Source organism: Chiloscyllium plagiosum, unplaced genomic scaffold (genome assembly GCF_037043375.1).
Source record: "Chiloscyllium plagiosum isolate Xiang-an unplaced genomic scaffold, Cpla_swu_hap1 HiC_scaffold_15, whole genome shotgun sequence".
Classification (NCBI taxonomy): domain Eukaryota; kingdom Metazoa; phylum Chordata; class Chondrichthyes; order Orectolobiformes; family Hemiscylliidae; genus Chiloscyllium; species Chiloscyllium plagiosum.
Genome location: NW_028270153.1, coordinates 15,812,487 through 15,826,821, shown reverse-complemented (window position 1 = coordinate 15,826,821; position 14,335 = coordinate 15,812,487). Strand labels below are relative to the sequence as shown.

The following is a 14,335-nucleotide window of genomic DNA, read 5'->3' as shown; positions in this document are numbered from 1 at the left end:
GTTCCAGCCAACTCTATCCTCATTTGGGTGCAACTATGTTTAGTGCAGTTTTTCCCAAGTTTCTCCCCCTGAAATGGAATGCTAAATTCTACGTTTTTCACTGTTCACTAGGGTCTTTTTCAACTCTGAGATCATTCATTAAGCCTGCCTTATTACACATTACCGATCCAAAATAGCATGATCCCTGGTTGGATCCACAATGTGCTATTCTCAGCAACTATCTGCAAAAGGCTCAATGGAAAAACAATTTCCAGTATCTCTCCACTTTTTTCTGTTAGTTTACAAGCAAAGAACAGTAGTTTAAGGCAGATTTTAGGTAGCTTTATCACCAGTTTTCTTAGAATTTCAGCATGTTCATACCCTCTAGGTGAAAGGTAAGAGAGTAAACACCCTTGCTCCTCATTTCTATACTTTAAAAGTTCTGGCTATAAGTATTTGGGATTGTCTGCCATTTTGAAGTAAGCAACATTTTATATAGTGTTCTCTTTTCTCCCAAGTCTCCATCAATTGTTTTTTTTCCTGAATCCAGGCTAGTTAAGTATTGGGACAGTATCTCTGCTGTCCCCTGTGCATTGATTCTGCAAATATTGAACTACTATAGCTTTTTCCTCCTTGCAGCAGCATAACGATGTGGCTTTATGTCTTTATTATTTATATTGTTATTCCCTTGAAAGAAAACACTAGAAATCGAGATTAAAATTGTGCATTTGGAGACTTCCTTTGGTATACTGTTAGGGGGAGCAAGCAGCAATACTGTTTCAGCAACTGGCTTCACTGCTGATACTAGCAGGTTCCTATTGAGGAAAAACCTTCTGACACCTTTTCCATCTAGGTATTGTTTTGGTTGAGTAATTAATAACCGTATTTGGTCATGCAGACCCCACCTTCCTGCCTCCTGCATTTGGCAGGGTGGGCAAGCAGCAGAGGTTAGGAACTGGTTATTTTTAATGTTTGAGACCCATTGGAATGACTCCTTGATCCCTCTCCTACAATCCTTGCCACCTATGCTGGGGCCATCGTCCTGCTGACTTGAATAACTAGGGCTGTAGCGAGGGGTTTAAACTAATTAGAGGGTTTTTTGTATGGTTTGGGAAGGAGTTTTACATCATAAAAAGGAAATGGCAGCATTGCAGACCAGCTATTTTGATTTAGAAAAAGCAATGAATAGGGTCAAAGTGGCAACAAAAGTTTAAAAAGGCATGTTTATTTAAATATGTGTAGTATTCAGATTAAAATAAATGAATTAACAGCACAAATAGAGGTCAGTGGGTATGTTCTTGTAATTATTATGGAGACGTGATTACAAGGAGATTAAATCAGGAAACTAAATATTCAGGGATATGTGACTTCAAAAGGGCAGACAGGAAGGAAGGAAAGGGTGGTAGGTTACTTTTGGCAGTACTAGACAGAATTATACACTAGCAAGAAATTATCTTGTATCAAATTATGTAAAATCCACATGGTTGGAGGCTAAAATTAACAAAGGGAAGAAGACACCAATGAGAGTAGTCTACATATCCACTAACAATAACAATTCTGTAGGACAGAATAAATCAGGCGATATTATGGGCATGTAAAAAAAGACATTACATTAATTGTCTTGGATCTTTATTTAGATTGGGAAAATTAAATAGGCAGTGGTAGCCATGATGAAGAATTGATAGAATTAATTTGGGATAATTTCTGAGAACAAAGCATTGTGGATTCAACCAGGGATCAAGCTATTTGGATCTGAGAATATATAATGAGGCAGCGTTAATTAATGATCTCTGAGTGAAAAATCCCATAGGAAACACTGACCATAAAATTGTAGAGATTTGGTACGAGGAGGGCATTTCAGGATGGCAACCTGTAACTAACTGTGTGTCACAGAGATCGGTGCTGGGGAACAATAATTTAAGAGTCATGGAGAAGTATAGCACGGAAACAGACCCTTCAGTCCAACTCATCCATGTCAACCAGATATCCCAACCTAATCTAGTCCCATTTGCCAGCACTTGGCCCATATTCCACTAAATCTGTTCTATTAATATACCCATCCAGATGCCTTTTTAAATGTTGCAATTATACCAGCCTCCATCACTTCCTCTGGCAGCTCGTTCCATACACGTACGATTCTCTGCATGAAAATGTTGTCCCTTAGGTCCCTTTTAAATTTTTTTCATCTCACCCGAAACCTATGCCCTCTAGTTCTGGACTCCCCCACCCCAAGGAAAAGACCTTGTCTATTTATCCTATCCATGCTTCTCATGATTTTCTAAACCTCTATAAGGTCACCCCTCAGTCTCTGACGCTCCAGGCAAAACAGCCTCTGCCTGTAGCTCAAACCCTCTAACCTTGGCAACATCCTTGTAAACCTTATCTGAACCCTTTCAAGTTTCACGACATCCTTCCAATAGAAGGGAGACCAGAACTGCACGCAATACTCCAAAAGTAGCCTAACCAATGCCCTGTACAGCAACAACATGACCTCCCAATTCCAGTGCTCAATGCCCTGTCCAATAAAGAAAAGCATACCAAATGTCGCCTTAACTATCCTATCTACCTGCGACTCTACTTTCAAGGAACTATGAACTTGCACTCCAAGGTCTCTTCACTTTATTGGAGTACTCATTGGAGTTTAGAGGAATGAGAGGAGACCTTATTTGAAATCTGTACGAGTCTTAGGGAGCTTGACAGACTCGATGTGGAAAAGTTGTTTCCCCTTGTGCATATCCAGTATTAGAGAGCATAAATCTTAGAGTAAGAGGTCACCCATTTAATACAAAGATAAGATATTTCTTTTGAGTCATCAATCTATGGAACTCTTTACTACATGGAAACTGGGCTGCTAAGTATATTCAAGACTGATTGATAGATTTTTCGAGAATCAAGAGTCATGGGGTAAAGGCAAGAAAAAGTAGGGTTGAGGGTTATTAGATCAGTCGTGATCTTATTGAATGCAGAATAGACTTGTTGGGCCAAATAGTCTATTTCTGCTTCTATATCTTGTGGTCCATTCAAAGATTGGGAGTGGACCACAATAAAATTAATACTTCCTACCAAACTCTGCAACAATCTTCTTTTAGTGCATTTATCCATTTCTCAGAAAATCAGTTTATCAGATAATCTGATTTATTGCAAGATTTGCTAATACAGATTAGTCTTGAGCAATTATCTAGCTGTAATCGGCTGCTACTTCTGTAATCATAATTTGAGAAATATGGACTGATTGTAAGGTGAACTTCAATCCTTCACTTGACTATCTTCCTCATTGCTGCCATCGTGGCTGAGTTCAAAATTGTGCAATGTTCAAAAGGACTATATATATTAAAAAAAAAAGTACATATACAACTGATTTTACACAGTAACTTATATTCTGCACATAACAGGAGCTCATTGCCAAAGCTGAAACTTCTATACGTTACTGACAAAGTGCTCCATTTGCATTAGGTTCCATCTTTCAGAAGAAGGTTTAAGCCAAAGTCAACATTATTTGTTCAATTAACAATTCATTCTTTCACCGCCACACATCAACTAACTGGTCATTAATATCTTCAGTATTTATTGAGCAAATGTCTTCGCATAACTGTGTCAGCCAGGAACCGGGTGGGATTTAATCGTGGGACTTGTACTCTTTGAATCCAAGTTGCATCAATGGAATCAATCCCGTACACTTCATGGTGTAGTCTCTGGGTTGAGTGGATAATTCTCCTTATCAGCTGTCTCCATTCTGAACAGGAATAGTTGGTATCATTCAGGTTGAAAGTTTGTTCGCTGAGCTGCAATCATTGGTATCATTATATGCAGTTGTTTGTAGGGCTACACTTTATGCTTATTAGCTAAAGTTTTAGTCAGCCATTACAGTGGCATCACTTCAAGAGTACATGAATGACAGTGAGGCACTTCTGAGGAGTATGACAACTGACATATAAATACAAGTGCATTTGTTTGATTGTTTATGCACCTCATTCTCTACTGTTATAAATATTGTAGTGTATGATTATTGCTGTTATTTCCATATCTTCTCTAAGCATATTATTTTATTCTTAGCACTTCAAATTGTCCCAGAACAAGTGTCAGCCAGTACAGTACGACAAGGGACCATTGTGAAAAACGGTAGGATAATTGCAACTGAAATATTAAAATCTCCAATATTTTTCTCACAGGAAGGCATTGGTAATGTCACTAAACTAGTAAACCAGGGACCTAGGTAAATGTTCTGGGGTCATGAGTTTGAATCTCACCATGGAAAGACATTTTAAAAAAAATCTGCAATTACTGTATATACTAGTGTAAAAATCGACCTCATGTAAAGGTCAACCCATTAGTTTTGGCCAAAAAATCTTGTATTTTCCATTTATATTGTGGAGAAGTTGACCCTACTATATCGCATTATAAACCTCTTACAAAGGACACTGCATGTTCCCATTAACTCACTTAAACGAAATTACAGTTATTCATTCATACTAGTGACTCTACTGATCGCTGTTTGTTTACTATATTGCATCTCTATTCATTCATTTACTCATAACTCTATTTAGACTATTTGGTTTACTACAGCACATTTTGATTTATTCATTCATTCAGACTGGTACTAAGTCTATCAGTACTTATTGCACTTTGTTCACTATACATCTAACAGCTAATATCGTTAAAAAGTTAATCATTTTAATTGTGTTGTATTTGAATAAAAGTGAGGTATATTAGCTACATATATATTTAATTCTTTGACAGATTTGTTAATGTTGCTGAGGTTCATTACATATGAGAGTAAATGGGAGGGAAATGGAAGAATTTGGCAGGAAAGTTAAAGACACATACACATCCAGAATTTAATAAATGTTTAATTTTAAGTGTGCCATTATACCAGGCCATGACAATGTTGAACAGCGTGATTTTGTAGGATTTCAATGAATCTTTGACAGGTTAAATTTTTATGCCAGTATGTATAAATAAAATTTACTACCAGTAATTCACTCTGGTTTCTCTTGCTTTTACCTGGTAATCACTTTTACTGTAATTCATTGTGTATTTCTTCTTTACCTGGGATTAGTTGAGCAAACAAATAGACTTCTGCTAATAATACGGTATTTCGAACTGCAGCATGAATTTCAGCTTCTCAAAACTAGTGCCCATATAATACTCAACCATATAAATTGAACACTTAAATATAGTCTAAAAAATTCGACTTTTATACAAGTATATATGGTTAAAGCTATTCTAATAGTGGCAACCATTATCAATCATTGTTTTTAAAAGAAGGTCTGGTTCATTAATATCCTTTAGAACAAAGAACAAAGAAAATTACAGCACAGAAACAGGACTTCGGCCCTCCAACCCTGCCCTGATCCAGATCCATCATCTAAACCTGTCACCTATTTTCTAAGGATCTGTATCCCTCTGCTCCCTGCCCATTCACATATCTTTCTGGGTACATCTTAAATGACGCTGTAGTGCCTGTCTCTACCACTTCAGCTGGCAACACGTTCCAGGCACCCACCACACTCTGTGTAAAGAACTTTCCACGCATATCTCTCTCAAACTTTTCCCCTCTCATCTTGAGCTCATGACCCCTAGTAATTGAGTCCCCCATTCTGGGAAAAAGTTTCTTGCTGTCCACCCTGTCTATACCTAACATAATTTTGTAGACCTCAATCAGGTGCTCCCCTCAACCTCTGTCCTTCTAATGAAAATAATCCTAAACTATTCAACCTCTCTTCATAGGTTGCACTCTCGTTACCAGGAACATCTTGGTGAACCTCCTCTATACCCTCTCTAAAACATCCACATCCTTTTGGTAATGTGGCAACCAGAACTGTACATAGTATTCCAAATATGGCCAAACCAAAGTCCTATCAACTGTAGCATGACCTGCCAAGTGTTGTACTCAATATCACAATGAAGGAAAGCATGCCGTACGCCACCTTGACCACTCTATCGACCTGCATTGCCACCTTCAGGGTACAATGGACCTGAATACCCAGATCTCTCTGTCCATCAATTTTCCCCAGCGCTTTTCCATTTACTGCATAGTTCGCGCTTGAATTAGATCTTCCAAAATGCATAACCTCGCATTTGCCCGGATTGAACGCCATCTGCCATTCCTCTGCCCAACTCTCCAATCTGTCTATATTCTGCTGCATTCTCTGACGGTCGTCTTCACAATCTGCTACTCCACCAATCTTAGTGTCATCTGCAAACTTGCTAATCAGACCACCTATACCTTTATGTATATTACAAACAACAGTGGTCCCAGCACGGATCCCTGTGGAACACAATTGATCACAGTTCTCCATTTTGAGAAACACTCTTCCACTACTACCCTCTATGTCCTGCTGCCCAGCCAGTTCCATATCCATCTAACTAGTACACCCTGAACTCATGTGACTTCACTTTCTCCATCAGCCTATCATGCGGAACCTTATCAAACACTTTACTGAAGTTCATGTATATGACATCTACAGCCCTTCCCTCATCAATCAACTTTGTCACTTCCTCAAATAATTCTATTAAGTTGGTAAGACATGACCTTGCCTGCACAAAACAAAAGTTTAAAGAAGGAAATTTGTCATCCTAACCTGCTGTGGCTTACATTTTACTGCAGACTCCTAGCAATGTGGCTGACTTGTTACTGCCCTCTGCAATGGCTAAGCAAGCCACTCAGCTCACAGGCAATTGGGAATGGGCAACAAATGCTGGATCTGCCAAGGAGACCTCCACATCACACAAAAATAGAAAACTGGAATACATTCACTTAATTCTAACAATGATGCAATCTTAGCAGCTAGCCATTTCATTGTACTATTTATGTTAATCAACAGAACTGATGTAGTGATTTATTTAACAGTGAAAAGGTGCCTCCAAAGACACAAAAGTGACAATTTCTCTGAAAGCCTAGTGGTATGGTCACCTTGTCTGAGCTATGTAAATACATAAAATACTAGGATTAATCCCTGTTCAGGATAAATTTAGTTAATCCTAGCTAAGGCATCAGTAGGGCACTGGAATTATATTATTGGTCATCTCCATAGCCAAAAGCAAAACAATTACATATACAAAGTGCACGCTATCAAATTGCTACGTGATAATGTAAAACTTCAGTTTGTTAAAACACTTTACCAAAGCTTTTCATCTTGCTTGCAAAAGGTCAATTGATAAAACAGTGTCTATACTGTATGAAAAGAGAGTACTAGTTAGTTTTATGTAAAATCTGGCAGTGAATAGATGACTGACTTGTTCTAACTATCATCTCCTGAGCATTTTCTCTTTACTGCTGTCCTTTTTATTATGTCAGGGGTGTTAGTTTTGAATCAGAGATAGCAGTCTAACCTCCGTCAGTATGTCATTGTTTCCAATCTTCCTCTAAAGAGTTGAGTGCACAACATTATGCAACACATCCATCTCGGTCTGAAGGAGAATTTCACTATTGAAGGTCCTGTCTTTGAAATGAGAAATTAAGCTAGTGTCGCACTTAACTTCTTTGGTAAACTTAAAAGATTCTGTGGCATACCTCGAAGGTGAGCAGTTATTTTCTAGTGGCCTAGAAAATATTTATTCCCCGCTCAATATCGCTAAAAGTAATTTTCGGATAATTTACATCATTGATTATGGGGTCTGTAGTTGTCTCTGTCTATACTTCCAGCATATTGCTGTGACCTGAACTTGTGCAATGTAAATTTGTTGGTTCATTCTCGTGTGTCTTTCCTCGTGAGCAGAATAAGTAGGTCTTGGCTACAAATGTATCATGCACCTTTACCTTGTTTTTGCTAATTAATTTATGGGCTTTCTTGTGCAGGAGAAGACTTTAATATTGGAAGTGAAACAGGTCAGAGGTAGGTTTTTACTGTCAGTATTAGTCATTTCATTTTTTTATCAAGGGCAGAGGTACCATTATCCTTTGTTAATTCTCAATTTGTAGTTTCACTTTAACTTGTGATTAAAAGATTTTATTTTAGAGAGAGATGATTTAAATTTCCCCCATGAATTACCAGCACTAATTTTGGTGCAAATTAAGCCAGGGCTTTCCTAGATTAATTGGCTTCCAAGTTTTTACACATAACTTTTATGCAACATTATTAGGGGGAAACTTAAGGTGAGAATCACAGGTATGAACAGTTCGTTACCATTTTACTGTATTGAGTTGGCACGTCAGTTTGATTTGATGGAATGTACATCATCTTCAAATTTGTGTTTTACTTTAATTTTTTTTCAAGATGATCTTTTTGTGGGTCTGATGATAATTGATGCAACCCTACCTAAAATATCAATCTCCACACTTACTGCTAAGTTTGTGTACCATCTTGGAATCTCTATCAGAGAGTTCAGCTTTTGATTCTTCGAAAAGATCTTAATTTCAAAATCAAAATTTGTTTAAATTGGCTAAAATTGTTGAAGGGATCTTGACTTAAATTAGCCCTGAGATTGCAAGATGATTTTTAATTGTTTTTAAGACTGATGGGAAGCAGCAGTAAATTAGAAGTGTATTTTAATAAAAGGTGGAAATAATGCTCACTTGTATTTTATTGGCAGTGAAGCAAAGAACAATCTAGAAAAATCAAAAAGTCCCAGTAGAAGAAATATAAAGGCTGAAAAGGAGAGTGAGGAATCTTCATCCCTTCAGGAGTCTTCTGAAAGTGGACAGCGGAAAAGACCTTCACGACCAGGCTCTTCAACAGGGACAACAAAAGGTGGAGCTCAGGTTCTTTTGGTGGTTCATGTGGTGACTACTCTGACTGTCATTTCATAAAATTAAGACGGATGGTATCTTCCCTTTTTATTTAAACAGATTTCTTACAAAAATTAACAAATTTTGTCAGGGCTTTGCCAATGAATATGCAGGCTTAGGGGATGGCCTTTGTACCACCAGATGGTTACACCAGATGCAGTTTAATGTGGATAAATGTATGGTTATCCACTTTGGTGGCAAGAACAGGAAGGCAGATTACTACCTAAATGGAATCAATTTAGGTAAAGGGGCAGTACAGAGAGATCTGGGTGTTCTTGTACACCAGTCAATGAAGGTAAGCCTGCAGGTACAGCAGGTAGTGAAGAAGGCTAATAGCATGCTGGCCTTCATAACAAGAGGGATTGAGTATAGAAGCAAAGCGGTTCTTCTGCAGCTGTACAGGGCCCTGATGAGACCACACCTGGAGTACTGTGTGCAGTTCTGGTCTCCAAATTTGAGGAAAGACATTCTGGCTATTGAGGGAGTGTAGCGTAGGTTCACCAGGTCAATTCTGGAATGACGGGATTACCTTACACTGAAAGACTGGAGCGACTGGGCTTGTGTACCCTTGAGTTTAGAAGACTGAGAAGGGATATGATTGAGACATATAAGATTATGAAAGGATTGGACACTCTGGAGGCAGGAAACATGTTTCCTCTGATGGGTGAGTGCCGAACCAGAGGACACAGCTTAAAAATACGGGGTAGACCATTTAGGACAGGGATGAGGAGAAATTTCTTCACCCAGAGAGTGGTGGCTGTGTGGAATGCTCTGCCCCAGAGGGCAGTGGAGGCCCAGTCTCTGGATTCATTTAAGAAAGAGTTGGAGAGAGCTCTCAAGGATTGTGGAATCAAGGGTTATGGAGATAAGGCAGGAACAGGATACTAATTAAGGATGATCAGCCATGATCATATTGAATGCTGGTGCAGGCTCAAAGGGCAGAATGGCCTACTCCTGCACCTATTTCTATTGTCTATTGTTACAGGTTCTGTTGCTGTCTTATGGCATACTTGACCACACAGTCAATTAAGTCCTAGTTCAAGTTTTTGTCTCTAAGTCACTAGTTGGAGCTCTGCAATTGACCTTAATCCCTCATAACCTCACCCAGTTCCGGGGTTTAGGGGTTGGGGGGAGGATCAGCTGGGATCCTCTGTAACCAGTGACCTTTTCAAGAAATTCATGTGTGTAAATATTATGATGTGTTATTAGTTATAGAGCCTTCTCCAGTTGGCCAATAATGTCTTCCTCTATTTAGGTTCTCAATTAAGTACTAGTTTTTGTAGAGATACTGCATAGCACCTTTCACAACCAGTGGATGCCCCACAGCACCTTACAGCAGATGAAGGGCATTTTGAAATTATTGTAAACTTCTCAGGTGACTAGGTTCCACCTTGTGTCAGCATGGCTTGGAGAGGAAGGAAAGTGGAAAAACTGGGTCTTGAGTACCAAGCTATTATTTAATTCCCTGAAGCAGTCTCTGGTGAAAGTTGTTCATCTTGCAAAGCCAAAACTGGATAGGAAGACAGGACATCGAGACACTTTGGAGTCATGTTAGTTCAACTTCGAACGGACTATTCAGTGAGAGTATACAATTTTCGCATCAGTGAAGTGTTAAAACACTCTGATGTGAGGAACAGGGCATTGTCTCCTGTAGAGAAGTGTTTACCATATAAATGTTAATAGTTACACGTGTAAATATAGATGTTTATTTCTTTCACGTGAGTGCAGCTCGAAAACAGGTCCTTGGCACTCTGTTGATTATATTGGTGGGCTTCCAATACTCTGTACCCTTGATAAAGTGAGGAGACAGGCCCAACGTCTGTCTCAATTATTGAGGAATGGAGATTGGTGCCAGCTGGGTGAGTTCAATCTGAACCACATGTTGACCAGTTTGTCTAACCAGTCTCCATATGTATGTAGATACACTCTGCACTGGGGCAAAGCTTGTTATAGCTTCCTGGTGAGAACTTCAACAATGAAAAGTGGAATGGGAAACGAGAGCATCTTTTGAGGCAGAGCACTGAGTGGAGGAACTTTAGTATTTAGTCAACTATTGACTCATAATGCTTACAGAAAAGCAATCCTGAACTGTTCTCATTTATCAAAACTTGTAAATAAAACAAAAACGGTCTCTTCATGGTGCCAAATGGACCAAAAGAAAGAATTCTGTGGTACATTTTATGGCAGTTAGCAAAGGGCATAATCCTATTGCTCAGTGTTTCTTGAACTCTGATGGGAATATGGTTTTTTGGATACCTTTGGCAGGTGGCCACTTCTTTTGTGCAAAATTGAGTAATTGTGTGGGTAAGCACTTTGACAATGGGGATATTTCTAATTTAAAGACAGCAATTTCTCCTCCCACGTGGCTGAAGATGCCCTCTAACACATCTCATCCACATCCCGCACCTCTGCCTTCGAACACCCCCCTCCAACCGCAACAAGGACAGAATTCCCGGTCCTCACCTTCCACCTCACCAACCTCCGCATAAATTGCATCATTTACCAACATTTCATCCACTTCCAAACGGACCCCAACACCAAGGATATATCCCCTTTCCGCAAAGACTGTGTTCCCTCTGCCACTACCCGGTCAGGTCCATGCCCCCCAATAACCCACCCTCTCCTTCTGGCACCTTCTCCTGCCACTGCAGGAATTGCAAAACCTGCACCCATACCTTCCTGCTCACCTCCATCCAAGGCCCCAAAGGAGCCTTCCACATTCATCAAAGTTTCACCTGCACTTCCACACGTCATTTATTGTATCCATTGCTCCCAATGTGGTCTCCTCTATAGTGGGGAGACCAGACGCCTTCTCGCAGTGCGCTTCAGAAAACATCCCATCGTCCCGTGGCAAAACATTTCAACTTCCCCATCCCACTCTGCCGAGGACATGCAGGTCCTTGGCCGCCACTTCTTCACCACCTGACACCTGGAGAAAGAAAGCTCCATCTTCCACCAAGGTATCAGTGTGGACTTCACCAGTTTCCTCATTTCCCTACATTCCACCTTACCCTAGTTCCAATCTTTCAGCTCAGCACTGACCTCATGACCTGTTCATCTTTCAATCTATCTCCCTGCCTATCCGTTCCACCCTCTTCTCTGACCTATCACCTTTACATCCATCTATCACACTCTCAGCTACCTTCCACGCACCCCCACCCCCCCTCCCATTTATCTCTCCACTCCAGAGACTCCCAGCCTCATTCCTGATGATGGGATTTTGCCTGAAATGTTGATTTTCCTGCTCCTCAGATGCTGCCTGACCTGCTGTGCTTTTCCAGCACCACTCTAATCTTAACTCATATTCCATCTTCACCCATTATATGCATATAGTGTGTGTTCTAGCAGGACTTGCAAACGCTGTGGGTCTTCCTTTTAGGCAAATCATCATGTTCGGTCCAGGCAGGGGAGAGGCCAGTTATTACAATAGTCATACTTATGAGCATAGTGTGAAATAGTTTGAGATTTCAGTGTTTTGTGCCGAGCTCCTCTTGTAATGTAACTCTCATATTTAACCTGTTTCCACCTTGGACTAAAATGCAGATGTACATTGGGTACTGCCTTTACTAATTAAACAATCTCAGAATATCTGCACTACCTTTTTCCAAAGAAACATGCTTATCTTTTTTTCACTCCTTTTTTCTCCTAGATACCAGCACAGGCACCAGCCCTACACAAACAAAACGAAGAAAATCCAAATGAAATCTCTCAATTGTATACGTGTGAAGTGTAAATGTTTGTGAATTTAATTAATTTTTTCCAGGCTACTTTTCTAGCATGAACTTGTGTATAGAAAACTGCTTTAATATTTGTCCCACTGAAATGTGACTTTAAAAAGAATTTCTTTATATTCTTAAACTGTTTGTTTAACAAGGTAAAAACCTGTCGTACAGCCAGTTAAAAAAAAACTTCCAGAATGTAAGTGTACTGGCAATTTCTGTTGCAAAGCTAAAGTAAATTGCCAGTTTTTGTCACTGTCACAAATCTTGTTAGAATGTAGTATATTGTTTTTAATTGGTATTTCTGACTGTTGAAGTGAGTGTTTAAGTCTAAGTACTGTATGTGAGTATTTGTACCAGGATGCAATGAACCCCATCTCCAATGGATAGTTAAGTCCAAAGTATATCCCTTTCCACTTAGTCTGTGCAGTTATTTCACTTCAATGAAAGCAAAATACTGTAGATGTTGAAAACCTGAAACAAACAACACTGGAGAAACTCAGCACGTCTGGCAGCATCTGTGGAGAGAAAAAAAACCTAACATTTCAAGTTTGTGACTTTTCTTCATTCCAACCTTGAAACATTAACTCTGTTTTTCTCTCCCAAAGACTTGCTGAGTTTCTGCAGTACTTGTGCTTATTTCACTTCCGTTACATGCTCATGTACATTAGTACTCAATCTGTATCTATTCAGGGAGGGGAGAAAGGTGTAAAATAGTGAATGCTGAAAATCTGAAATAAAACAGAAAATGCAGGAAAAATACCCATTTGGGTTTTTCAAAACATCTCAATACAATATAATAACTGCCTCCCTCTTTGCAAACATTGCCTGACCATTTCCAGTGTTTTCTGTCTTTATTTAAAGAAGCAAACTAGTGTTGAAGAGCCAAACCAATTCTGGCAAATTTTGGTGCCTCTGTCACAGGCATTGAGGTTGAAGTGGCATTGCAGACTGAGCTTTATGTAGAAATAGTTAGGATGAGTAATCACTCCTGCAATGTCTGCCATTGAGTATTAAGTTATGATCTAACGCTAGGTGCAAAAAGCAATTGAAATTAGTTCCAGTGGTGACTGAATTAATGGCTATTAGGTAAGAAAACATTATTTAGACTCCCCAACAATTCAACAGCAGTACAGTGTTTCCATGCAGTCATGGAACATGGGAATTCTGCACCAAATAACTCCAATGCTTATCCATTTTCAACAAGACATAAGCTAGGAGTGTAGTGGAACACCATGCACAATGTCTGCCTGATTGACAACTTAAATATTCACTAACATACATATTCTACTACTATACATTGAGTGTTAATGTACTGCAGCAAATCAGCCCAAGGTCCTTGGTGCTAGCAGTAATTCCAACCAGGAGAGTGCTTTCCCCACCTTAGCCTTAAATTTTATTAGGACTGCATATCGCTACATTCAAGAGTGATCTGTCAGTTTTTCTGTCCTTGCTTGGGCCAAAACAGCAAATGAAGGCTGGAGCTAAGTACAATAAGGAATCAGTACAGAAGACACCCTTCAGCTAGTGAAAACTACTCAAATCTACACCAGCCCCACACAGTTGAATGTTATGACGTTAAGTGCTCATCTTTTTTAAAAGGTTGAGAGATTTCTTGCCTTTCCTGCCCTCACAGGCAGTGCATTCCAGATTCCCACAACCCTGAGTGAAAAGAAATTCAAGTTGCCTCTAAACCGGTCTTTTACCTTTATTTTTGATCTTTCAAAAGGGAACAACTGCTGTCTATACATGATAGATGAGCACCAACTAGCCACAAAAAGACATGACCCTCTCTCACTTGTATCCTCACACATAGCTGAGGAAGGGCACCATTGCGACTGGGACAACACATCCATCCTAGGACAAGCCAAACAAAGGCACACACGAGAATTCATAGAAGCGAGGCATT

At 39.5% G+C, this 14,335-nt stretch overlaps 1 protein-coding gene across 5 annotated transcripts in view; it reads left to right on the top strand.

The window, feature by feature from the left end:
• The window catches only part of ncoa6 (nuclear receptor coactivator 6), a 57,600-nt gene extending 44,366 nt beyond the window's left edge, over window positions 1-13,234 (top strand). For 4 of the 5 annotated variants that reach the window (XM_043710750.2, XM_043710752.2, XM_043710747.2 and 1 more), the window contains 4 exons: window positions 4,033-4,098; window positions 7,778-7,814; window positions 8,512-8,669; window positions 12,357-13,234. In XM_043710750.2, the coding sequence (XP_043566685.2) occupies window positions 4,033-4,098; window positions 7,778-7,814; window positions 8,512-8,669; window positions 12,357-12,409 (314 nt within the window). In that variant the 3' untranslated portion in view covers window positions 12,410-13,234. Of the gene's footprint in view, window positions 1-4,032; window positions 4,099-7,777; window positions 7,815-8,511; window positions 8,670-12,356 lie in introns of those variants that run through there. The other variant, XM_043710751.2, reaches the window with a different exon arrangement.
• Window positions 13,235-14,335: the final 1,101 nt, after the last annotated feature.